General features: G+C 40.0%; 4 protein-coding genes across 5 annotated transcripts; 3 read left to right on the top strand and 1 right to left on the bottom strand.

Annotated features, from left to right (window-relative positions):
• The first annotated feature begins 392 nt into the window (after positions 1–392).
• On the top strand, positions 393–4,934 carry LOC144207144 (zinc finger protein 513-like). The gene is made up of 6 exons (XM_077732413.1): positions 393–575; positions 1,663–1,800; positions 1,864–1,998; positions 2,090–2,548; positions 2,618–2,790; positions 4,066–4,934. The coding sequence occupies exons 1-6, from the start codon at positions 536–538 to the stop codon at positions 4,639–4,641; spliced, it is 1,521 nt and encodes a 506-aa protein (XP_077588539.1). The 5' UTR covers positions 393–535; the 3' UTR covers positions 4,642–4,934.
• Positions 4,935–5,643: 709 nt separating this feature from the next.
• On the top strand, positions 5,644–7,685 carry plaat1l (phospholipase A and acyltransferase 1-like). Its single transcript, XM_077732424.1, has 5 exons — positions 5,644–5,805; positions 5,866–6,001; positions 7,110–7,198; positions 7,269–7,433; positions 7,504–7,685. Exons 1-5 carry the CDS (start codon positions 5,797–5,799, stop codon positions 7,567–7,569), a joined length of 465 nt encoding a protein of 154 aa, XP_077588550.1. The 5' UTR covers positions 5,644–5,796; the 3' UTR covers positions 7,570–7,685.
• A 79-nt stretch (positions 7,686–7,764) lies between these two features.
• Positions 7,765–17,321, top strand: LOC144197912 (H(+)/Cl(-) exchange transporter 4). The gene is made up of 12 exons (XM_077718641.1): positions 7,765–7,986; positions 8,369–8,523; positions 8,613–8,712; positions 8,805–8,992; positions 9,788–9,910; positions 9,980–10,186; positions 10,267–10,347; positions 11,426–11,971; positions 12,600–12,786; positions 13,212–13,610; positions 14,635–14,851; positions 14,935–17,321. Exons 1-12 carry the CDS (start codon positions 7,971–7,973, stop codon positions 15,023–15,025), a joined length of 2,310 nt encoding a protein of 769 aa, XP_077574767.1. The 5' UTR covers positions 7,765–7,970; the 3' UTR covers positions 15,026–17,321.
• Positions 16,957–22,787, bottom strand: LOC144197920 (high affinity cGMP-specific 3',5'-cyclic phosphodiesterase 9A-like). 2 transcript variants are annotated; one of them, XM_077718652.1, is made up of 14 exons: positions 22,542–22,787; positions 22,114–22,263; positions 20,779–20,818; positions 20,602–20,704; positions 20,390–20,520; positions 20,252–20,311; positions 20,006–20,183; positions 19,819–19,941; positions 19,635–19,727; positions 18,662–18,729; positions 18,489–18,591; positions 18,209–18,313; positions 17,983–18,129; positions 16,957–17,892 (listed from the first exon to the last, which is right to left on the bottom strand). In XM_077718652.1, the coding sequence occupies exons 1-14, from the start codon at positions 22,627–22,629 to the stop codon at positions 17,800–17,802; spliced, it is 1,482 nt and encodes a 493-aa protein (XP_077574778.1). In that variant the 5' UTR covers positions 22,630–22,787; the 3' UTR covers positions 16,957–17,799. The 2 variants fall into 2 exon arrangements, with proteins under 2 accessions (XP_077574778.1, XP_077574784.1); XM_077718658.1 differs by lacking the exon at positions 22,114–22,263.
• Between the last annotated feature and the right edge of the window lie 783 nt (positions 22,788–23,570).

Raw genomic sequence — 23,570 nt, 5'->3', positions numbered from 1 at the left:
AGTCAGCTGGGACGGGATCCAGCACCCCCACGACCCTAATGAGGATAAAGTGTTTCAGAAAATGAGATGAGACATTTTCAACATTGACTCCATACACATTGACTCCATACACATCGAATCAAGACCAACTATTTGTTTTTGCATGGCGAGGCCGTAATAACTACAACACCCACAATGCACCAAGCCAGTTCGTAGTGACGTCGTGCAAAAACGATACAGCGGGTGTTAAATTGCTCACCTATAGTTGCGTTCCGCCACCAAAGTGCTCAGACACAAAGAAAACACTTTATCCATTGCTGTTGCTTTTCCCAGGTGAGTGATTGATCAATTTACATTAAATTTTCAGATGATATTAATGATTCGTCGCTCCGTTTTGGGGAAAGGAAGGAGATGACGTCAAAGATAACGGTATCGCTAGTTGCAGCAGGGGGATTGCGGGCTGCCAGGCAGGCGAACTGACGGACGACACCACTTTAGAGCACCTTTTTAAGTTTGGGAACTGTCAAGCCGAATCGCGTTCGGAGTGGTGACAAGAATGCCGCGGAGGAAACAGTCCAACCCGCAGCCCATCAAGTGTGAGTTCCTATTATGTTTCAGTTTCTATTTGTTTGGATCAAGCATAATCAATAACACTGAAGTTAACACTTGAGTTTCTTTTTAAAGTTAAGAATGAAAATGTTTTTTGTCCAAGTAAGAGGAACTGGTCCAACTTTTTTTTTATAATTGACATTGCGTGCACTCCTTTCTCTTTGTGTATGTGCGTGTGTGTGCGTGTGCGTGTGCGTGTTATCGCATCCTGACCTGAAACCCTGTCTGGGTTTTTACACTTCTTCCTGTTTCCACTTCCGTAACTAACACTCAAAGGTCTCCTCTTCTTTGTTTTTCTTCATCACTTCCTACTGGAGCTCAGTATCTCATCTGATCCACCATTTTAATTATTTTAGGCCTAAGCAAGTTGCAAAACAGGTTTTAAGATTAAAAAAAAGAAGACCTTGAAGCTTCTGACTCTTCACATATCACACCTTTGCTGATTTAAAACTCAAGGGCCTGGCGCCTTTTTTTTTTTTTGCGTGGGTAAATCATGTGCATCGACTTTGAGTTTCTCTATAACACAAACTACACCAGTAGTCCCCAATCTATTCCAGAAAGGGCCGCAGTGGGTTCAGGTTTTCGTTCCAACCCATTGAGAAGGCACCTTTCCACCAATCTGGTCTCCTACAAGTGCAATCAGTGGATTGGAGCCAGAATTCAGATTCAGCAGAAAACTCATTGGTTAAATTGTTTGTGTTGGATCGGTTGGGACAAAAACCTACACGGTTTTTCCCCATAAAACTATAAAAAAACAATCACATTTTTAAATTGGACAACCATTCACGATCAACATCTATGGGCAAAGAGTCTTCAACCAGCCTATCCTGCTTGTTTTTGGGATGTTGGAAAACAGAGTAACCAGAGAAAACCCACACAAGCCTGGTGGGAACATGCAAACTCTATGCAGTGAGGAACAACCTAAGATTGGACCCTCGACCCAACAACTTTGAGGCTGACACACTAACCACTTCCGTACCGGGCCAACAATTCGTGATATATGATGAATGATATTCAGTTCATTGTCAATTGCTTCAACTGGATTGGATTTTTCTTGTTTTGATTTGCTTCCAGTGGAGCTAGAAAATTGTGGTGTATCGTGCAACCCTGGCTGTCTGGTCCTGGATGGTGACATTCTACTCAGTGGAGATATGCAGTTTGGCAACTCTGAAATAATGGGATTGGACACAGATTCTAGTGGGGAAACGACATGTATGTATGCATCTATACACCCACCTCCACATTCTTAAGGCTTGTTCTTTGTGCCACCCACAGGTCTGGCAGTGTTTTCTCTCTGTATGGACGAGGAACCGGGACGATTAACAGACACAGTGTTCTCACCCTTCCTCTCATGTAAAGACTGCGGGCAGCTTCTCTGTGAGTCGCCACAGGGAGGCGCCTTTCAACTTGGTAAACTCTTAAATTACCCACTCTAATTTGTTTACATACAAATCGTTTTGAAATGATCTGTATCTCATCAGTGTTTTTTGTTCCCATCCAGGAATGGGTCAAGACCTCAAAACTGAGGTTTACTGTGTCACCTGTGAAGGGGGTTCACAGGGTGCTAAATCACTCAAGTTCCTGCCTGAATCCAAGACAGAAAGGAGCAAAAGCAAAATGGTCATAAATGGCGAGCTTTCACAGAAAATCTTCTCTTGCTCCTTGTGCGCCTTCACCTCCCGTTACTCCAACCACCTGAAACGGCACATGAACATCCACGATGGAGAGAAACCACACCGCTGCCCAGTATGCCCCTACGCTTCCTCCCAGCTGGTCAACCTGCAGCGCCACGCGCGCACACACACAGGGGAAAAACCATACCGCTGCCATCAGTGCAATTATGCCTGCAGTTCACTTGGCAACCTCCGGCGGCATCAGCGATTGCACGCGTTGGACTGCACGCCAAGTCATAGCAAGGACATCAGAAGAACTAGTAGCAAAAAAGTGAAAAACGAAAAAGGTAATGTACTCCGAACTGGATCCACTTCCCAACCCTAAGGTAATTTCTTCTTCCTCCCTTTCATTTTAGCTGACTCAGATCTGACGCTGCAAGTTTCTCAGGAGTCGGCTTACCTGAGCTCTGAGTCAGGTCCACTGCCGGTCCTGCTTGTCCCAGTGAGTTGCCAACTATGTGGCCTTGCACTGGAGGAGGCTGACCTGGAAGCCATCAAAACGAAAGATGGAGAGGAGAGCAATAGACAGGTGTGTATTGATAACCCTTTACAGGGTTTCCCCCAAATAACTCGCAAAACTTTGCAGTTGAGAAACGTAGGGGCCAACTATTTTCTTTTAGATTAAATGAATAAAACTGTTAGATTAATAGGAATTCTGATATTATTTCATATATTAAGTATTAGTCAAAATAATAAAAAAGTGTAGTCAATATTGATAAGTAGTCAACATTGAATAAGTGGTCTCATAAATAAGTAGGTAAAGAGGATCGCACTTAGTCTTGATTAGGTCCTCTTAGGTGCAGAACTCGTGTCGAGTATAGGGAAAGATCTTGGGAAGAAACTGTCCTTGAGTCTGTTTGTCTTGGCTGTTGCAGTCCTGCAGCGCCTGCCAGAGGGCAGCATTTTGATATATTATTACCGTATTTTCACGACTATTAGAAGCACTTAAAAGTCTTACTTTTTCTCCAAAATAGACAGTGTGCCTTATAATCCAGTGCACCTTATATATGGAAAAAACAGAAAACCAAAAACGAAAAACCACCACTGTTGGATATTAAAAAAACACAAACGCCTGAACTGACACAATAATGTTAAATATGCAGATGCCATCTTAGATTAGAAAATCTTCCATCATATAGCTCCTCCCCCACTGCAAGATTTTATACAAAAAAATCCAAAACATCAACAATGGCTGGCTCTAGACTGACTGTGTAGTGAGTGCTTCATACCTGGAAGTCAATAGCAATTACCGTATTTTCACGACTATAAGGCGCACTTAAAAGTCTTAAATTTTCTCCAAAATAGACAGTGCGCCTTATAATACAGTGCGCCTTATAATCCGGTGCGCCTTATGTATGGAAAAGATTTTAAAATGTCATTCATTGAAGGTGCGCCTTATAATCCGGTGCGCCTTATAGTCGTGAAAATACGGTAACAAAAATATATAGTTTAAAATTCATTGTCGTTATTAGATTACAATTTTAAAATAAATTTTCCTTTTCTTTACCTGAGCTTTTTTTTAGCCTTGTGAAAATACCAAATATGCAAACTGAGCAAATGCTACCTAGCCACTGATAAATATGTCAGCGAGTCATCAAGACGTAATTATGTGGGTAACATGAAATGCTTTGCTCAATGAACAATCACTGGCTCAAATAGTTCAAAATAAGACAGTAAACAGTCACTTGGTCAAATGTTTCTGTCATTTGTAACAGATGAGGTAAGTATACAGTAATGTATATTGACTCCTATATACAATATATATATATAATTCAATTGTGCTGTTTTTTTATTTCCCTTTCAGGCATGCCACCGCTGTTCATTGGACCCACTAGTAAAAGATCCCACCACTTCTCCCAGAAATCCATGCATACCTCTGGATTCACGTCAAGATGGTGGCCAGCTCTACCGCTGCCCTTTATGCCCCTTCCTGTCCAATTTCCCCGACCATTTGGCCCATCACGCCCGCATTCACTCTGTCACAAAACCTCACCGCTGTCCACAATGCCCCTACAGTTCTTCCCACTTGGACAACCTCAAGCGTCACCTGCGCGTGCACACGGGGGAGAAGCCATACCAGTGCCCGTCGTGTAACTACGTTTGTGGCAACCTGGCCAACCTTCGCCGCCACCAGCGACTCCACTCGGGCGCTAAGCCGTTCCATTGTGACATTTGTGGCTACTCGTGCAACCAGAGCATGAATTTGAAGAGACATATGTTGCGACATACTGGTGAGAAACCATATGCTTGTGCAGAGTGTCAGTACACCACAGGCCACTTGGATAATTACAAACGCCATCAGAGGAAACATGGGAAAAAGTTGACCAACTGGGATGGTGTTGGTTGGGCTGAACCACAGGAGAGCCAGGAACACATTTAAGGTGTTTGGACGTGCGTCTGTGTTCTTTCTTGAGACGGCAAAAAGTGTCCGATCGATTTGATCTGGTAGAGGAACGGAGCAATGCCAGAACTCCCAGTTCCAATGGATTGAATGTGTCTTGATTTATCACAGAATATCTGTGACTTGACAGAATCATTTAGGACTGACTTGAATCTTGATCCAATATCTAGCGCTTTTACTCAATCTTGTGAAAGGAAAGACAACACCTAATATGCATGACATTTAATGTGTAAAAAGGTGGCTCTAAAACAGCAGTCTAAAAGAGGCCTTCAAAGGGCGGCAGCGGGTGCAGGTTTTCATTCAAACTAAACAAGCAGACACCTTTTGCAAGTGTCATCAATTGATTGGAACCAGGTTTTACCTATTTTAAAATAGCCCTCATTGGTTAAACTGTTGATACTGTTGAAACAAAGACCAGAACCCACTGTGGTCCTTTGCAAAATCGGTTTGAGAACCCTGCTATAAGTAATTAAGTGTGCGAATATGGATTCTTTTTAGACCTTTGATAATAAAAAATAAGCTTTAAAGATGTTATGAAATATTGTAGCAATTGATAATAATATCCACATAATACAGTATTAATAATACAGCAATTAAATGATGACAGATCATTTTCTGACACTTTTTTCTACACACATGCACATAATTAAACAGTTGGCCTTTCCATTTACCTCAGGTGCCTTGCTACTGACTGACAGTACTTTGAAGACTAGACTTTAAAGATCATGTTTATTTCTACATCAAGTGTTGCCTTCTCATTCATGTCAATACTTGTTCATTTTTTACTCGACAATTTCCCATATAAATAAATTCATTTGTATTGTGAATTAACTAATATAAACCATTGTGAGTGAATATGTCAAGTGCAACTTTTCGTTTTGCTTTGCCGATTACATTTATACATTTAATGAAAAGGGACTTCCCTTTTCACTCTGTGCAGGAAACAGCTGCTTCATGGGTTGAACGTTGAGAAGAAGACTAACACCCACACCCCATCAGCTAAAATGCAAACATGATTATAACCAAATATTTTGCTATGTTTAGGCTAGGGTCGCCTTGCTGTCGACAGCTTTTACATAGCCATTTTGGATCGAACCAAGCCGCACTTGCAAGCGACATTGATAGCGTGAACTAATGGGCCAGGTGAGCATGACTCGGATGCTTTTTCTTCAGACAACAAATTTGCAGCTCTTGTTTGTGCAGTCTTTGCAGAAACACCCACCCAAGCTTTTCCCTGGAGATATCGTAGAGTATCCGAGGAACAAATACTTCTCTCACTTTGGAATCTACTATGAGGAGAGGGATGGTGTTCGCTATGTGGCTCACCTGACATCTCGAGGTTTACTGGATACAAATAGTTTTATCCTTGTTTATACTTCAGTTAAGCCATTTAAAAAAATATACCGTATTTTCTCGCATATTAGCCGCCCCCGCGTATAAGCCGCACCGTTAAAATTGCCTTAAAATTGTTGAATTTTACAATTACTCTCATACAGGCCACCTCCTGATTCACAACATTCACCTCCATATTCATTGTTTTAGTAGGGAGTACAAATGTGTAAGAAAAATCACTGAACATGGTATTTCTGAGATACTGTATGAATCGAAGGGATCGTCTGCTGGATTGGACATTCCAAAAGGGTGTTGCATGCACGCAGACAAATTCAAAAAGGAAGTCACGTGAGCAGTACAACCAGGTATTGTGTCCGTAGCCCTCTACTTTTCACCAAGTCTCTGGGTGCAATAATGGCATGAGATACACATTACGCAAGTATGTGTAGGCTGATATTTTAATGATCAACTTAACAACTATTGGGATGTGCTGACATGGTAAACACTACGAAGACATGTATCAAGGTTACTGGCGTCCGGAAAGTCAGAGCACGTTTAACTATGGTATGATCGCGGCGCCCTGAGTGAGCAATGGCAGGCACAAGTAAATTAGTTTTTTTCTCATTTTATGAAAAACTTTTTTCTTGAATTTTATTCAAAGATATCAAAATACATTTTGTTTAGTGTCTTATTTGTTTATCCTTTCTCTATTTTTAAATAAATGACCGTATCGGCCACATTGTCTTGCGTCATAGTGTTTCGTCTTTGTCACCTTGCAGTTGTCTAATTTGTGCACGTATAAGCCTTAGCCTCGATTGAATCATCATTTTTTGGAGCAACAAATACGGTCTATATGCGAGAAAATACGGTACATATATATTACCACGTGTTTTTGACCCTTTTTTTTAAACAAGTTTGAATTTTCCAGTTATAAATCAAAATTGTTTCTTTGCACCAACTCAATTCTAAGAGGCTATCTTCCTCTTTTGATATGAGACCCCCCACCAACCAGTTTTACCATGTTATAGGACACGTTTAATGGAAAAGGTTTTTGAGTCCTTCTCATTTTGCCTGGCGATTGAACAGCGGTGTGTCTTTTCATCGACTTTTCACAGATTCTGACTACAAACTCCCGCTTTTTGGTCGGGCCTTAAGGTCAGAGGTCAAATTGGATCCAATCGAGCGGATTGGGAGGAAGTACAAGGTAGTGTAGCATATCATCTTAAATATGATTACAGATTCAACTGGAAATTTGGAAAATCTTTGTCGTTTAGGTGAACAACATGCTGGATAACTGTTTCCCGGCCAGAGATTTCCATACTGTTGTTAAACAAGCCATTGATGACTTGATGGGGGAGGAAGTGACTTTTGACATTTTGTTTCATAACAGTGAGCACCAGGCAACTCTCTTCAGATATGGAGTTAAGAAGTCTCAGCAGGTGAAAGCTTTAAAACAAAATAAGCATAATTTAATGTTGTTAACCTACAATGCAAATTAATTTCTTGCAGATAGAGAGAATATATGAACACATTAAGCCTGCTTGGGAGAAGTTGTTTGAGAAGAAGATGCTGTGAAAGTTCTTCTGACAAAGATTGCAATTCGAACATCAAGTAATTGTTGCTTTCATTAAAATGTATTGAATGTTCTTTTAAAAACGTTATTTACAAATAAAAATGTTTTGTGTGCTGAATAGAGGATCTTTTCGCCAGGGTGTTTTTAACTAACAGCGTCATTCTTCTGTTCCTTGTGGATCCGAGTACAGTTCTCGCGATATTGGCGCAGCTGATCGATGCTGGAGTACAATTCTCGCGATATTAGCGCAGCTGATAGCTACACAAGGAGCGAATGTGGAGGTCCATTTGACTTAATGGGTTTGTCCACATATGCAACCCACAATGTTACCAGTCCGTCTTTTTAAATAATATATTAAGGGTTTGATAAAGTTCTGCAGAAGAACCCCAGGACCGACTCCAAAATGGAACCCGGCGAAGGTAATGTCATTCTACATGCTAAACAGCTAGCTCATAAGCGGTACAAATGATGATCAAATGCACTTATAAGCAGCTTAAGAAGACATAAACCATTGGGATCTGCTTCTGTCTGTGTAAAAATGCTCTTGTATTTTTGGTCACTGAATATCAGGTCGTTCCATATGTTTCGAATCTGGGTCCCCATCTAATCAAATACAATTGTATCCCACCTTCTTTTTGCTGATGCTGGATTCCAAATGTAGAAACAGATAAATCATAATAAATAATAGTCCGAAAAGTAAGGTACTTCATTTATTTATCTCCGTCTCCCCACAAAAAAAAACGTTTCAGTTGTGGCAGTTATGGTTCCCTACTGTCCCACTAAATGTGCATCACTCTACAGGTATGAGTAGTGCCACACCAACAGATGAAATAAATGGAGCTGGCAACTTGATGGACTTCCTGGAGGAGCCTTTCCCAGACGTGGCCACGTATGAAGACTTTCACACTATCGACTGGTTGAGAGAGAAGTCCAGAGATACTGACCGACACCGCAAGGTGGCAAATATTCTTTTTATTGCGCCGCTGGCTGTCACAATCAGTGAAACTCTGACTGATCAATAGTAACCCTCCCCCCACACTCTTAGATCACCAGCAAAAGTAAAGAGTCCATATGGGAGTTTATCAAGAGCCTGCTGGATGCTTGGTCGGGATGGGTGGTGATGCTGCTCATTGGGTTACTCTCAGGTTTGTGGGGGATATCTACATCAGTTGTTGCATTCACAGCCCATGGATAAAATTAGATAAGAACAACTATTGTTGACTTATGTATTGGGCAGGCACGTTGGCTGGAGTCATCGATCTAGCGGTGGACTGGATGACGGACTTGAAGGAGGGGGTTTGTATGTCTGCCTTCTGGTACAGCCACGAGCAATGCTGCTGGACATCCAACGAGACAACTTTTGATGACCGTGATAAGTGTCCGCAGTGGCAAAAGTGGGCGGAGTTGATAACAGGCCATTCTGAGGTACGAAAAAGCATTACTTCTATTTTTTTACCCCACGGGTGCCTATTATAAGTGTCATTAACTCTGACTCCCAGACATTTGTTACAAGTCATTGCCTGTCAAGTGCCATTGAATATTGTGTTCTATGACTACATGAACACAAGTTACAAAAAAGATTAGAAACACACTGAATACAGTAACGCCTTAATATCCCTGTCAATGTATGTAGATCAGACTTGGCTGCGATAACTGAATATATTATTATAATTACCTTTTTTTTAAATTAAAAACTTAGTGCTGAGACCTAGTAGCAAGCAGAAAATAGTGGAGTCGCCTCTGCTTATGGGTTTCAGCGTGGATTAATCACATTTTTATGAACTTTACAAAAATAAGAATGCAATTTTTAAAAAAATCTTCAGTGCCGAGTCCTAGTAGCAAGCGGAAGACGAGAGTGAAATCTGCTTGCGAGATTCACCATGGATTTTAGCATTTTTATGAACTTAAAAAAATTGTGTGTGTACGTGTATGTGTGTGTACGTGTATCTGTGTGTGTAATGTGTGCATGCATGTGTGTGTACGTGTGCATGAATGTGTGTGTATGTGTGCATGAATGTGTGTGTATGTGTGTGTATGTGTGTGTGTATGTGTGTGTGTATGTATGTGTGCATGTGTGTGTATGTATGTGTGCATGTGTGTGTGTGTGTGCATGTGTGTGTATGTATGCCTGTGTATAAACATACACACATTTTTTAAACAATTAGTAGCAGGAAAAAAAGTTGCAAAGAAGTGAAGTGATTCATTGTTGATTGTTTTTAGGGAGCGGGACCATACGTGTTAAACTACCTGCTGTACGTCCTGTGGGCTCTTTCCTTCGCCTTCCTGGCTGTGTCACTTGTGCGAGTTTTTGCGCCATACGCTTGCGGCTCAGGGATCCCAGAGGTAAACTCTTGATGGGGGAATTTGACTTCCTTAAAATCTGGAAGGAAAACTGACCTGTAACGTTTTCAGATCAAGACCATCCTTAGTGGCTTCATCATTCGTGGTTATCTGGGAAAATGGACATTGCTTATCAAGACGGTCACACTGGTTCTAGCCGTCTCGTCGGGTCTCAGCTTGGGAAAGGAGGGTCCTCTCGTCCATGTTGCATGTTGCTGTGGGAACCTTTTCTGCAGCCTCTTTTCCAAGTACAGCAAGAATGAGGGCAAACGACGAGAGGTACTGGCATGAGTGTCGTCCCTCGCGTAGTAAGTAGGATGGAACACACTGGCTCATTTGACAAATTACTGGTTGTGCAGGTGCTTTCGGCTGCAGCGGCAGCTGGCGTTTCGGTGGCTTTTGGTGCACCCATCGGTGGGGTTCTCTTCAGCCTGGAAGAGGTGGGTTTATCTGATTTACATACAGCATAATCTGTTGTCATGCATATATACTACAGTCTTCCCTCCACGATCGCGACTTCACTTATTGCGAATTCAATTTTTGCTATTATTATTATTTTTTTTGTCCTAAAAAGACTTAACAAGTCTTACTTTTTCATTTGAGGAAACACTATATTTACTCACCTGCATTAATCAATCATTTTCGTCTAGAGCAGGGGTCTCCAAACTATTCCAGAATGGGCCCTATTGGGTCGGGTTTTCATTCCAACCGATAACCGGAAACTTTTCCACCAATCTGGTATATTTGAAGTGTAATCAGTGGATTGCAGTCAGGTGCTTGTTTCAACAGAAACCCCGTTGATTAAACTGTTTTTGTTGGATCGGTTGGAACAAAAACCTGCACCCACTGCGGGCCTCTAGGACCTGTTTGCAGACCTCTGGTCTAGAGTCTAGAGCAGTGATTGGGAACCTTTTTGTACCAACAGCCATAAATACTTCTTATCTTTTAATATAATTTCTCCAGACCCAAACTCAATATTAAAAAAGAAAAATACATACAATAATTACATTACATTTCTACATAATTAGAATAAGTCTCTAAAATACTTTGATAACATTAATCTCGCTGTTGCCAATGAGTGTTAATGACAGTATGCATGCCCACTAGTCCAACGAGGGAAAAAAGATATCATTAAAGCAGTGCTATAGTTAGTGTTGGACCACAATGGTTCTTCCAATGCAATTCTCTCATTTGGGGGTGTATTGGGGCGAGAGGTAGAATCGGCATCAAACTGGTGTGCCAAAGCTACGCTCCCATTGGGGGTGTGCTAGACGGATGGTAACACAATGCTCATATTGGTTTGTTTGGGACTCAGCTCTCTCACCAGTGGGTTCCACATTTTAGCTTACAGGTTAGTGGAAAGTCACATGTAGCCATCAAAAGAGCCATATATGCCTCGCAAACCATCGGTTCATGAACCCTGGTCAAGAGGTAGATGCCTTACTGCTACTTTATCAACTTAAAAAAAAAAAACATAAACATTGCATCAAAAAAGCCAATTAAATGTGTGTCTTGTAGGTCAGCTACTACTTCCCTCTCAAGACTTTATGGCGTTCCTTCTTTGCCGCATTGGTCGCTGCTTTTACTCTGCGGTCCATCAATCCGTTTGGCAACAGCCGCCTTGTGCTGTTCTACGTGGAGTACCACACGCCGTGGTACATGGCCGAACTGGTCCCTTTCATCCTCTTGGGAGTCTTCGGCGGCCTTTGGGGGACACTTTTTATCCGAGCCAACATCGCCTGGTGCCGACGGAGGAAGACCACCCAGCTGGGGAAGTATCCGGTCTTGGAGGTCATCGCGGTGACGGCTATCACTGCCGTGCTGGCATTCCCCAACCCGTACACTCGCCGCAGTACCAGCGAGCTCATTTCTGAGCTGTTTAACGACTGTGGTGCGCTGGAATCATCCCAGCTCTGCGACTACATCAACAACCCCAACATGAGCCGGCCTGTGGATGACATTCCTGACCGGCCAGCTGGCCCCGGCGTTTACAATGCTCTGTGGCAGCTGGCGCTAGCGCTCATCTTCAAAATCGTCATAACCATCTTCACCTTTGGCATGAAGGTCAGTCCAAGTCAATTTGCTTTTGGTTTGTAAATCCGTTTATGTATTTTGTCGTTCAATGAATCGGTCAAAGATATTGTTGCCGTAAAAAAAATGATAAATCCTCCTTTAAGCACCTTCATAGCAAATGTTTTTTTTTCTTTCTTTTTTTTTGACTAAAGAGGAAAACCTGTAAATATTCTTCTAATATTAACATCTATAACATTATTTTTTTAAGAAGAGACAGTACATAGAAAAACATTTGGTATCGTTTTTTTTTAGTCGGTTTGTCATCAATTGACATTCCATTCATTATTTAGAAATATATTTTTATATCAAAAGTAATTATATATTTTCACTTCTTATTAGATTTTTTTAATTATAAAAAACTATGTTTTAATAAAATATTTCAGTTTACATTGTTGGAACGATACAGGCCATTTTAAAATATTTTTCATTTTATTTAGGCTTTTCCCCTCTACTTGTATTCCTGATCTTTAATTCAGGGCTATTCATAATTTCTGTATAAATTTATGAAAGAAACATGAAATCAATGCATGTGATTTACTTTTGCAAGCCATACAAAATGATGTGGCGTGCCAGACACATGTTTTCTAAATCAGTAGTGTGACAAATGTGATGCCACCAGATCCCGTCAGGCCTCTTCATTCCCAGCATGGCAGTGGGTGCCATTGCAGGACGGATTGTGGGCATTGCTGTGGAGCAAATGGCATACCATCATCATGACTGGATCATCTTCAAAAGCTGGTGCAGACCTGGCGCTGACTGTGTCACACCTGGGCTATACGCCATGGTGGGCGCCGCCGCATGTCTTGGTAAGGGAATGTATTCTTTTCTAGTGGTTCCTGTGTGACGTTGGCATCGGGGCTGTCCAAAACATTCTTCTTCGAGACGCTTTCAAAATTGAACTTGAAATTATGTCTCTTGCATTTGTTAATTATGAAGAAATTATATTATATCATTCTAGCACTAATAAATATATGTATCTTCAGTATATACATATATTTATAAATACTTATTCATTTAGTAAAGGTCCAAAGCTAAATCAATTTCAATTATCATTGATTCCAAAATGCCAGATTTTGACCACTGAGCGAATTTAGGTTGGATTCAAGCTTCTTGTGCAGGTCTAATCAATTATATTTTCGTAATTTGCCGCAGGTCAAGTAAAACTGGGCAACGGGCCGTAGTCTGCACACCCCTGATTTACGTGGATGTTTCTTGCCTCGCATTGTTTCAGGTGGAGTGACCAGAATGACAGTGTCGTTGGTGGTCATCATGTTCGAACTAACCGGCGGTCTCGAGTACATCGTCCCACTAATGGCGGCCGCCGTTACTAGCAAATGGGTAGCGGACGCCTTCGGGAAAGAGGGCATCTATGAGTCCCATATCCAACTCAACGGGTATCCGTACCTGGATGTCAGGGACGAGTTCACGCACCGTACCCTAGCCGCCGATGTTATGCGGCCACGCAGGAGTGACCCGCCGCTGGCTGTCCTCACCCAGGACACTACCACTGTAGAGGATGTGGAGATGTTGATCAAAGATACAGATTACAACGGCTTCCCGGTGGTTGTATCCAGAGATTCTGAGAGACTCATCGGCTTCGTGCAGCGCAGAGATCTCACGCTCGCAATCAGTGAGTCAGCATAATTTTACTTCATGATGGACCTTGTTTCTGTCTTCATAACTTTCACATGTGAAAACCTTTCTGCTCCAATTCTATGATTGAGTCTTTGAATAACAAGGGATGAGAAATTCTGTAGGTTATTTTTTGGTACTTTCTGGACTATGAGATGCACTTTTTTTTCTTACTTTGGCTAGGCTGCAACTTGGTACAGTAATCCCTCGAATTTCGTGCTTAATGTAGACCAGACATGGCCGCAATAATCGAAAAATTGGGAAGTAGGGTCACCCCTATTATAGCTACCTTTTTTTTTTGTTTCAGTGCTGAGTCCTAGTAGCAAGAGTGGCTTCCGCTTACGAGTTTCAGCGTGGATTTTCACAATATTATGAACTTTAAAAAAATCATAAGTATAATTTTATTTATTTGTAATATAGTCTATAATTATTATTATTATTTTTTTTCTTCAGTGCTGAGTCGTAGTAACAAAAGTGGCTTCCGCTTACGAGTTCCATTGGGGATTTTCACATTTTTATGAATTTTAAAAAAATAAAAAAGTGAAGTCTCAATAATCGAGGGAAGACTGTATTCTGAAGCCAGCTACCTGTTATTTTTTCCCACACTAAAAGCTTTGAGAAACGGATCCTAGGCATAGGATGTCATGTCATTTATTTGGACAGATGGCATAGGTCTACTGAAGATGAAATCTAATAGATTTGGTAGTGATTTGCATTTAAATTGAGAAATTGTTAAACAACTGTTTTGTTCTTTATTGTTAATTTGTTAACAGGTGCCAATTTAACTTTTACTTCTATATTTTATTGTTACTAATTTTAATTTTCCTCAAAGATTTAGGACTGCAGAAGTCAAAGAAAATATAGTTGTTTTTTAAAATAATTTTCTCAAGTAACATTTTTAATCATATTAACAGTTTTGCCTACTAGAATTTCTCATCTCATCTAATTTTATCCTTATTAGGGTCACCCAGGTGACAAAAAAATACTATAATTCAAATGACCGTTTGTGTATCTCTGCACAGAAACTGCCCGGCAGAAACAAGATGGCGTGGTGAGTAGCTCAGTGGTATACTTCACCGAAGACACGCCACAGCTGCCGGCCAGCACGCCGCAGCCGTTGAAGCTGCGCCGCATCCTCAATTTGAGTCCCTTCACCGTCACTGACCACACACCCATGGAGACAGTAGTCGACATATTCCGCAAGCTAGGTCTCCGCCAGTGTCTCGTCACACGCAGTGGGTAAGGAAAACCGCCGTGGTGTCACGAAGTTTAGATCGTTATTGTCTTCTCATTGATGAGGATCATGATTGTCATATTACCAGGCGTCTGCTCGGCATCATCACCAAGAAGGACGTTTTGCGTCACATGGCGCAAATGATGAACCAAGATCCAGAGTCTATTATGTTCAATTAGCCTCAAGATCATCTTTGAGAAGCCCCTCCCACCTGTGGACAGGACAGCCTCAATTTGTTGTTCCAATGTTTATGCTGTGACTTCTCACCAGTCTTGGATTTATTGCTGGGACAACAGGCTTGCACTATATGAATTCTTGCATTGCCGTACCTTGACTTAAGAGTGCACCAAATGTGAGTTTATGAGTTATGATCAGACTTAATTTTGTTTTTGTTTTGTTTGCTTTTGTGTGGTTAGCCACATTTTGAGACAAGAGTTATCCTCACATATGGCATGACATTCACCAAGCGTCCAATAATTTGAAATGGTGATGCCTTAAAATACACATGAAAACTGTTGGTTTTCCATGCCTCGAAAAGAGTGCAAAAAAATTGCTGATTTTGAACCATCTTCCGAAAAGAGGCTTAAGAGACAGACAACACCTAAAAATAAACCCTTAAAATGAAAGATGGTATTATCGATGTATTGAAGTATGCGAATATTGAATTTCCTAGACCTCTAACAATGGAAATGTCAAAATTCTGCCAAATACAGCCAAATATTTGTTTGACATCAGTACCCAGGCACATTGGTGTACAGGTGCATGTGATAATGAGTGTTAATGACATCATAAGAAAATGATTGGCTCTCTGGAATACTTGCAGTTGATTGGCTAAACCAGCTCCAGCATGAAGAAAAAGTCTGCTCCATGTTGCAGTGCCATTTCTTGAATCACTGGCTTTTGTTTTTCTCCATTATGACGAACCAGAATTTTTTTTTTTTAATTTAAAAATTTTATTTCTTAAAATTATTCTTTCCACTGAGATGTACAGCAAAGTTGTTATCTGTCCTTTTCAAGTTGTTAAATGCCATTCCTAGTTGATGTTTTTATTTTAACAATATCTAAGTGGGCATTTTCAAAAAAAATGTGAAATGCTACAGACTACGGGTGTCCAAACCTTTTTCTCTGGTAGCCAATTAACAAAAAAATTAGATCAAAAGGATGCAAGGACCCGACTTTAAGTCCTTCTGCTATTTTTTTAAATTGAAAATCAGAATCAGGTTTAAAAAAAAAACATTGGATTTGAAAATGATCTTGAACTTGACTTCTATCACCATCAATGGCAGTTAAACATGATCACTTAATACCAGTTTGTTTTAATTTGAAATGGATTTAATGTTTATAACTCAATGAAAGTGAATGAGTTAAAATAATCTAAAGGTATAAAGCAATTTCAAATTATATCTACATATATTTACACTAGTAAAAGACTATTTTTAGTCTTTTACATTTGTTTCAACAGCTAATGGCAACTAATAAAGGGGCACTGTTTGAGTGACTACCTCCATTTAGAGTTGAGGTGAGAAGTGCTTTGTAGGTTAAAATTAAGCTTCTTCTGCGGCCCATATTCAAGGATATATTCATCATGTCCTTTGGGCTAAAAAAAATGCCTAGCCGTTGTAGTTTGGACAACCTTGCTATAGAAAGTGCTTTGTATTTGTTTTGCTTTTACTGTTATTTGTTTGCAACTACAAAAAGATGGCCAAATTACATCTGCAAAATAGAATCAAAATGATTCCATCATGGGCAATCAGTTTGTTTTTCATTTTATTTCATTATTTTATTACTTTCATAAAGTACAATATTACTGACTGCTACTTTCCCTTGTAAAGTGTCATCGTTTTTATTTTTGGTTTTCTGGAAGTGGCTGGAAAAAATGCCATTTCCAAAAGTGCTACTTTTACAAGCCTGATCACAAAATGAATTTAATTTGTAAGTCAAGGTACTAGTTTAGTTAGCATGTCTTTTCTGAGTGAGAAGGGAAGTCTCAATTAGCACCCACAAACGTTTTTTTAACTGTTTGACCGATTAATTTAACATTTCAGGTGTATCTAATCAACGCCATGTCAATGAATAGCCCGCACGCTGAAATGATGCACATTTTCCACTTTCAAAATCTGTTTACTGTACAAGAGGGTTTCATTTGTGATGTGAATAATAACAAAAAGAACTGAAACGTTTGCCGAAGTCAACAAGACATTTTACTGTCTGTCCTATGTCATGCTTTTGTTGTGGTGAAAAAGAAGCTGCTCCCTCCTGATACACTGGATTCCATATTTGTAAATGTTGATCTGACCATCCTGTCTTGAAATTCCAAGAGAATGTATAAATGTGTACATGTATTTTTATGATTTTTAAATTATTAGTTATAGACACATGAATTAATTTAAATATTTATTTGCACTTTGGTTGGAACTTGTCCATGAAGTCATACAAATTAAATGGTTAACTGACCTTTAAAATGGTGAAAACACAGATTGTGTTGTCTTCTTTATATTTATCAAAAATAAAAATGAAATTGAAAATTCAATTTCTGGAGAAATTATGCAGGGATGCTTTGTTTGTGCCGATCCCTCTTGATTTTCTGGCCTCTATTGGTTAATTGTTAAATTAAGGTCACTAATATCTGGGGCATTTGTGGGTCACTCCCTGTTGATTTTGGATACAATTTAAGTTGCAGCCTGTTAAACTAAAGCATTTCCTGTTGATTTGGGAGCATTTGGCGTTTTTTTCATATTCAGCAGGTGAGTTTAAATTGTATTTTAGGGCATTTCTGGGTCACCTGTTAATATATTGTCTCACTTATTGATTTCTGGGTTTTACAAGATGCTATTTGTTGGTTTTGGGGCATTTCTGTGTCACTTCCTGTGTGTTGTGGGTAATTTCTGTTTCGCTTCCTATTGCTAAAACAAGCCCAGTCGCACTCATTTGCTATAACATAACATATTTCTTATCAGGGTTTGCAGGCTTTCTCCCCCTGCTGGGTGGCCTTTTCCAGGTCCGAATAGTACTCCAGGGCCCGCCTCGCTGGCTCCACAATGTGTTGCTATGGAGCAATGGACCAAAAAAAACATTCACATGGCTGCAGGTTGTCCTGTAAAAAATGGGGTTATGTATAGTACTGAAAAATCTTTACCTCCAGACAGGGAAAGAGCTTAGTAAGCTCTGTGAAGAGTGGCAATAGGACAAAGCGAATGAAACTAGTCTGTGAGGACGGCTTGGACACTTTGTCACGGTCCATGAAGGGAGTCACTGGAAGCCCTTTTAGCTTTTCTGTATCGCTCTGCATTTCAGAGTTGACTGTTATCCCTCTGGGGCACTCACACATATCTTTCTTTCGCTACCAGGAAAAATACTCTCACCTGGTTGAAGAACTCCTGCAGCAGACAGTCCAACCAGGGCTCGGCAACTGCCATCGGTCTGGCCTCGTTGGAGATGTCACTTACCTTTACCATTATCTTCATCAGCTATACATGGAAGACAAACATGTCTTTCCAATTAAAAATGAGAGCCTCAACATTAGTTTTGCTACTATTGATGGCGATAGACGCCCACCCAACCTATCCTTGCCACCAATTCCTAGTTAAAAAGAAAAAAAACAATAGATTGGCCTTATGTAGTGTAAAGGTTCAGTTTTTCTACCACTTCCTTGTGCTCCTTGTTTCTGTAGTCAAAAATGGACAGAATGCTCTTGAACTTGTTGAGGATTTCGTTGTGTCTAGCCATGTCGGTTGCCAGAATGCACCTGGCAACACATTATAATGTCAAAGAAAGACTCAAAACTGCTGGAGAGGAATCATAGGCACAAATATTACTTGATCATTCCTGATCGAAATTGTTTGTACTGCTCTGTGGTTAGATGTTTGAGGATGTTGGACTCCTCCTGCAGATTTGACAAAAGACAAATACAAGTAACTAGTCAAGATTGTAGATGGGTCATTTACAGAGTTGGAGGACATTTAGTGTTCAAAATGATTGAAAAAATTAGTTTCCACTTTTCTGGGGTTCTGCTACATATTCAATGTACATATTCAATGTAGCAGAATCCCAGAAAAGTTTATTTGACTGTTAAAGCCTTGATTGGTTTAGTTTAAAGATCAGTGGTTTAAAAAAAAAGTGATAGCATTTTAATAATTGGCATAATTATAGTTATGGTTGCAAATTCATACTAATGCTAGCTTTTCGTCAGGAGTAGACGCTGGATGCTTAGCAAACTACTACTGCGAATTAAACGGAAAAAAATGTAGTTCTGATCATATGGAGAAGACTGTTGAAAGAAATGGAGCGAGACAATTATTCAAGGCTAAACACTTTATAAATATATGAACATTAGATGAGAGGGCATAAAATTGCTTGACACATGCTTTGGAAAATGGATGTCAAGTCCAGCATATCTTATGATTCTCTACGTTCTTCACTCATGATAAAAAGATTGTGGTGCTCCTCCATATGATATAGGACACAACATTGGTTAACATTTCAAATATAAAATAGGTTCCTTAAGACAAATGTTCCCTCATTTACAGCAATTAAACAACTAACAACCCCAAAAAGAAGGCATTAAATCTAATGTTCATTCAATTTGCACAGAAAAAATGTGGGGTGGTCTTTAATTACGAATTTTAATTTTAAGCAGGATTTCTCTTTTAAATTTGGTTTTAAGACAAGTCAATTTACTTTATTTTGGTATTTTATCGGTTTATGATTTAAAAGTTGATGGATGCCACGTAAATGTTCTCCAATTATGAAATGACCCAGAAGTTGTAGGAATAATAGGATGACAAAAACCTTAGCCAAGATCCCAAAGGCAACTGCACAGTGATGGTTCTCTAACGGTGATATATCATTATATCGAAGAGCCAGTTCGGTCCGAGCGTTTATCTGTCAGAATCAGATAAATCTATCAACAACCATTCCATTTTTCTTGTATTTTTTTTTTTAACAAGTGATGACTTTGAGGAACAAGAGCAACCTGGTAAACATTGTTGTACCCGGGGTGATCAAGGTCATGGCACAGGGCAGATGTTAGCATGATGAGTAGATCCATTGAACAAAGTTTGCTCTTCAGGTCTGTCAGCCAAATCAATCCATACATCTGCAAATTATTTTAATAGTTTAGTCATGAAAAATATCTTGAGATAACTTGGTCGGTAGTATACCATCTGCGTGACGCAGAAGCAGTGTTGGAAGTTATGAAATGGGATGTTGTTGTAGTGGCAGTAGACCTCAAACAGGAAATTCTGGAGAATATCGTCCTTAATTTGAAACGCTGTTAGGAAGTCCAGGTCAGTGAACATCACCTGAAGAAGCACCAGCATCTCTGCCTCTTCCCATTGCCTGTCCACAGCGCGTCACATGGGTGTGGGCGGAGCTTGTGATCCTTTGGGTTGCGTGGCTGTACTCACCAGTTATCAAAAATAGGAGTTTTCAGATACTCTCTTACTTCTTCTGTCACCTGCAGAAAGCTATGGAAGCCAATGGTTGGGAGGTCAAATGGATGTTCTACTATTAAGTTACGATATCACCACCCATTGCCCGCTCACCTCATGTTGACAAACTTCCTGCACACTTGCCGGTGCTCCTCTTTTACATTCAACTGAGGCCCTTTGCATTTGGTCATTTGCTTGGTGCTTTCATCCCTAAAAATACCAATCCAGCTCAGGTGCTTGACGCTCTGAAAAGGGAGAAGGAATTTCAGCTCTTACTCAGATGCCTGCAGACCGATGGCAATTTTATTTTATGTTGGATTTCAAACCTCAAGCTTGCGTTTGAAAGACTCCACCTGACTTTGTAGGTCGTTGATGGCTTCTGAAGTTTTCCCTGCCTCTTCCAGGACTTTGGTTTCAAGGTGACACACTCTGAGGACAGACACATATGAATGGCCTTTTTTTTGGTGGAGGGTGTCGTCTATTATTCTCTGAGAAACACTCACCTGCGCTCCATGTTGTCCACATCAGACGGCATGGTAATGCCTAGAATTGGATGCAAAGATTGCTGTATGCTTTGGAATTTCTGGAAAATTCTGGCAAATTTGCTGAACTTTCAATATTAAGAATTATAGAGGTCATAGAGCGGTACACAATAATGTTCTTCTAGGTTCCATTGGAGTTTGAATAGGAATTTCTTACACAATGACACTCAATTACAATAGTTCATTCATTCATTTTCCAATTCACTTTTACCCATGAGGGTCGTGGTGGTGCTGGAGCCTATCTCAGGCAACAAGGGCACCCTGAATAGGTTGTCAGCCAATCACAGGGCACAAAAGATGTTAACAACTATACACGCACACCCTTACAGTTATTGTGAGTGAGGAATAAGCCTATATCAGGGCTGTCCAAACTACTGTACAAACGGCCGCAGTGGGTGAAGGTTTTTGTTGAAACTGATCCAGCACAGACCATTTAACCAATGAGGTTCTTCTGAAACCATAGCCTATATCAGGCATATATTTAAAATATGGGAGGAAACTGCAGTATACTAGATATGTCTTGATCCGAAGTTGACTTTGGATACAATCTGATTTTTTTAATCTTTTGCGTAACCAATCGCCATATTTTTGGGCGAGTGAAAATAATGCAAGATATGATGGAACCATTAAATGTTAAATGACTGTGTTTGTGTTGAAGTTAAGAAATGAATTGTTTGCGATATTACAGGATGATCTGTTACGGTCATGAGGCTTATTTTAACCACCATGGTACTTAAAACACACGCGACTACTCGAAAATCCAAAACTGGTTGTGTCGGGGTAAATAATGCAGTTGCAAAAGTTCCACCTGCATAAAGAGAAGTCATAAAAAAATGAGTCACAAAACAAAGCTCAAGAAATTAAATCGGAAAACTAGTCCCAAAAAATCTGCTGAAAATGTTCCATTGCAAAAATGCTTTTCTTTCTCAGGATAGCAGGGTGCTGGAGCCCATCGCGGTTGACTTTGGGTGAAAGATGGACTATACACCCCAAATTGGTCACCAGTCACTTGTAGTGCGCACACACAGATAACCATTTCCAATCGCAATCCCACCGGCATTGAGCTGTAATCGATCCCACACTGCCTGCTCCAAAACATCTTTTCAGTAAACCTGATTGTCTGGACAACTAATAAAAGAAGACTTATTATTGGCTACTCTAATATTGCAATAATCATTGTTACTGAATTTCGATGCTGATCCAATTTTGTGTTAGAAATTCATATTCTAACTCGAGCAACACAAATCTGTTTACTTATTAGGAAGGCCTATATCTTCTGTAGATGAAGCCACTCACTTTGTATATCAGATGTCACCACTTCCAACCGGTAGTATGAATCCTGGTTGTTGGGCTCCAGCATAGGCGAAATATTAACCACGCAGCCGTTTGCTTTGTACAGCTTCAAGATGTGATGAGAAGACACCTCTGCTGCTGCTCGGAACAAGTCTGCCACATTTCACAGATCATCAAATTCGACCAGCCGAGTAAAGCTAGTGGGAACGTCTGGTCAATACATAATCTATGGTTTTGTGCCATTGAGAATGAAGCTCTTTATCCTGAGGACCTGTCACCACCACATGGAGCGCAAGTGCTTACACATTAACTCAGCACAGGCATGATAGATGCACCTTAACATTGTCATTTCAAATGTATGCCTGTTTTAAAGACCCGGGTGTGTAAGATATTGAGGAAAAAAATAGAAAAACAACATCTTTTTCTCCTACCTTTGATGTCTTCAGATGAGCAGTCTGATCCAAACTCAGCCCGTTCCACTCTCCCATTGACCATAAAATGAATTATTTTAGTGGCCATTGGCAGCCAGGTGGGACATGACAGGCTTCAGAAAGGAAAATGGGATCTCTTGACAATGACACGGAAGAGCCCAACGTGTGGGAACACCTGCAGATGACAGAATACCCACCCACCGATTTACTTAATCAGAAAAAAATGTCTTTGAATCCAACCACCCATCTATTGGCAACCACTTTTGGGTTTTATCCACTTTTCACTAAAAATCAGAAGAGATTAGAATTTGTCCGTGTCATGACCTTGAAGGGGATAAATCTGTTCATCCCTGTTTATTTATTTATTTATTTTAAAATTACGTTTGTATTATATTCTTCTGGCTCATGGTTAATCTGGAGACTTCCATGGCAAAATAATTTTAGAAAGAAGTGTAGTGCACTTTGGACTAAGTTTTATTCAATCCCATGAGAATATAGATAGATAGGGAAAAAATCTGTTCCAGTTAAAAATTAATTTGTAATGAAATACTTTGAATACGATAAGCAATTAAGGTGTTTTAATGCTACGTTTAAAAAAAGAAATCTAGCTAAAACAGTGTTTAATATGCCTTATTATCTTTGTTTTTTTCTTTCTCTTAGTGATCCTGTATCATACTGATGCATTTTACAATACAGTACTGTTTTAAAATAATTGAAGATTTAGACCTACATAAATGTCTGGTATCATAGAAAGGAGGCTAGATGTTTGTTGTACCCACAAACGGGAATCTTGAAGTCAGAAAGATTTGCGCATGTACAAGAATGAAATCTTCAAATGGCTAACTTAAAAAAATAATAATAATGAAATCAAATCAGAAACCTCATTCATTGATTTATTAATTTCCCGTACCGCTAAAGCTCATAGTGGTCATTCATTCATTCATTTTCTGTACCGCTTTATCCTCATTAGAGTTGTTGGGGGTGCTGGAGCCTATCCCAGCTGACTTCAGGCCAGAGGTGGGGGACCAT

The sequence above is a fragment of the Stigmatopora nigra genome, chromosome 1 (genome assembly GCF_051989575.1).
Source record: "Stigmatopora nigra isolate UIUO_SnigA chromosome 1, RoL_Snig_1.1, whole genome shotgun sequence".
In the NCBI taxonomy this organism is placed as follows: domain Eukaryota; kingdom Metazoa; phylum Chordata; class Actinopteri; order Syngnathiformes; family Syngnathidae; genus Stigmatopora; species Stigmatopora nigra.
This window is presented reverse-complemented; position numbering and strand designations above follow the sequence as displayed.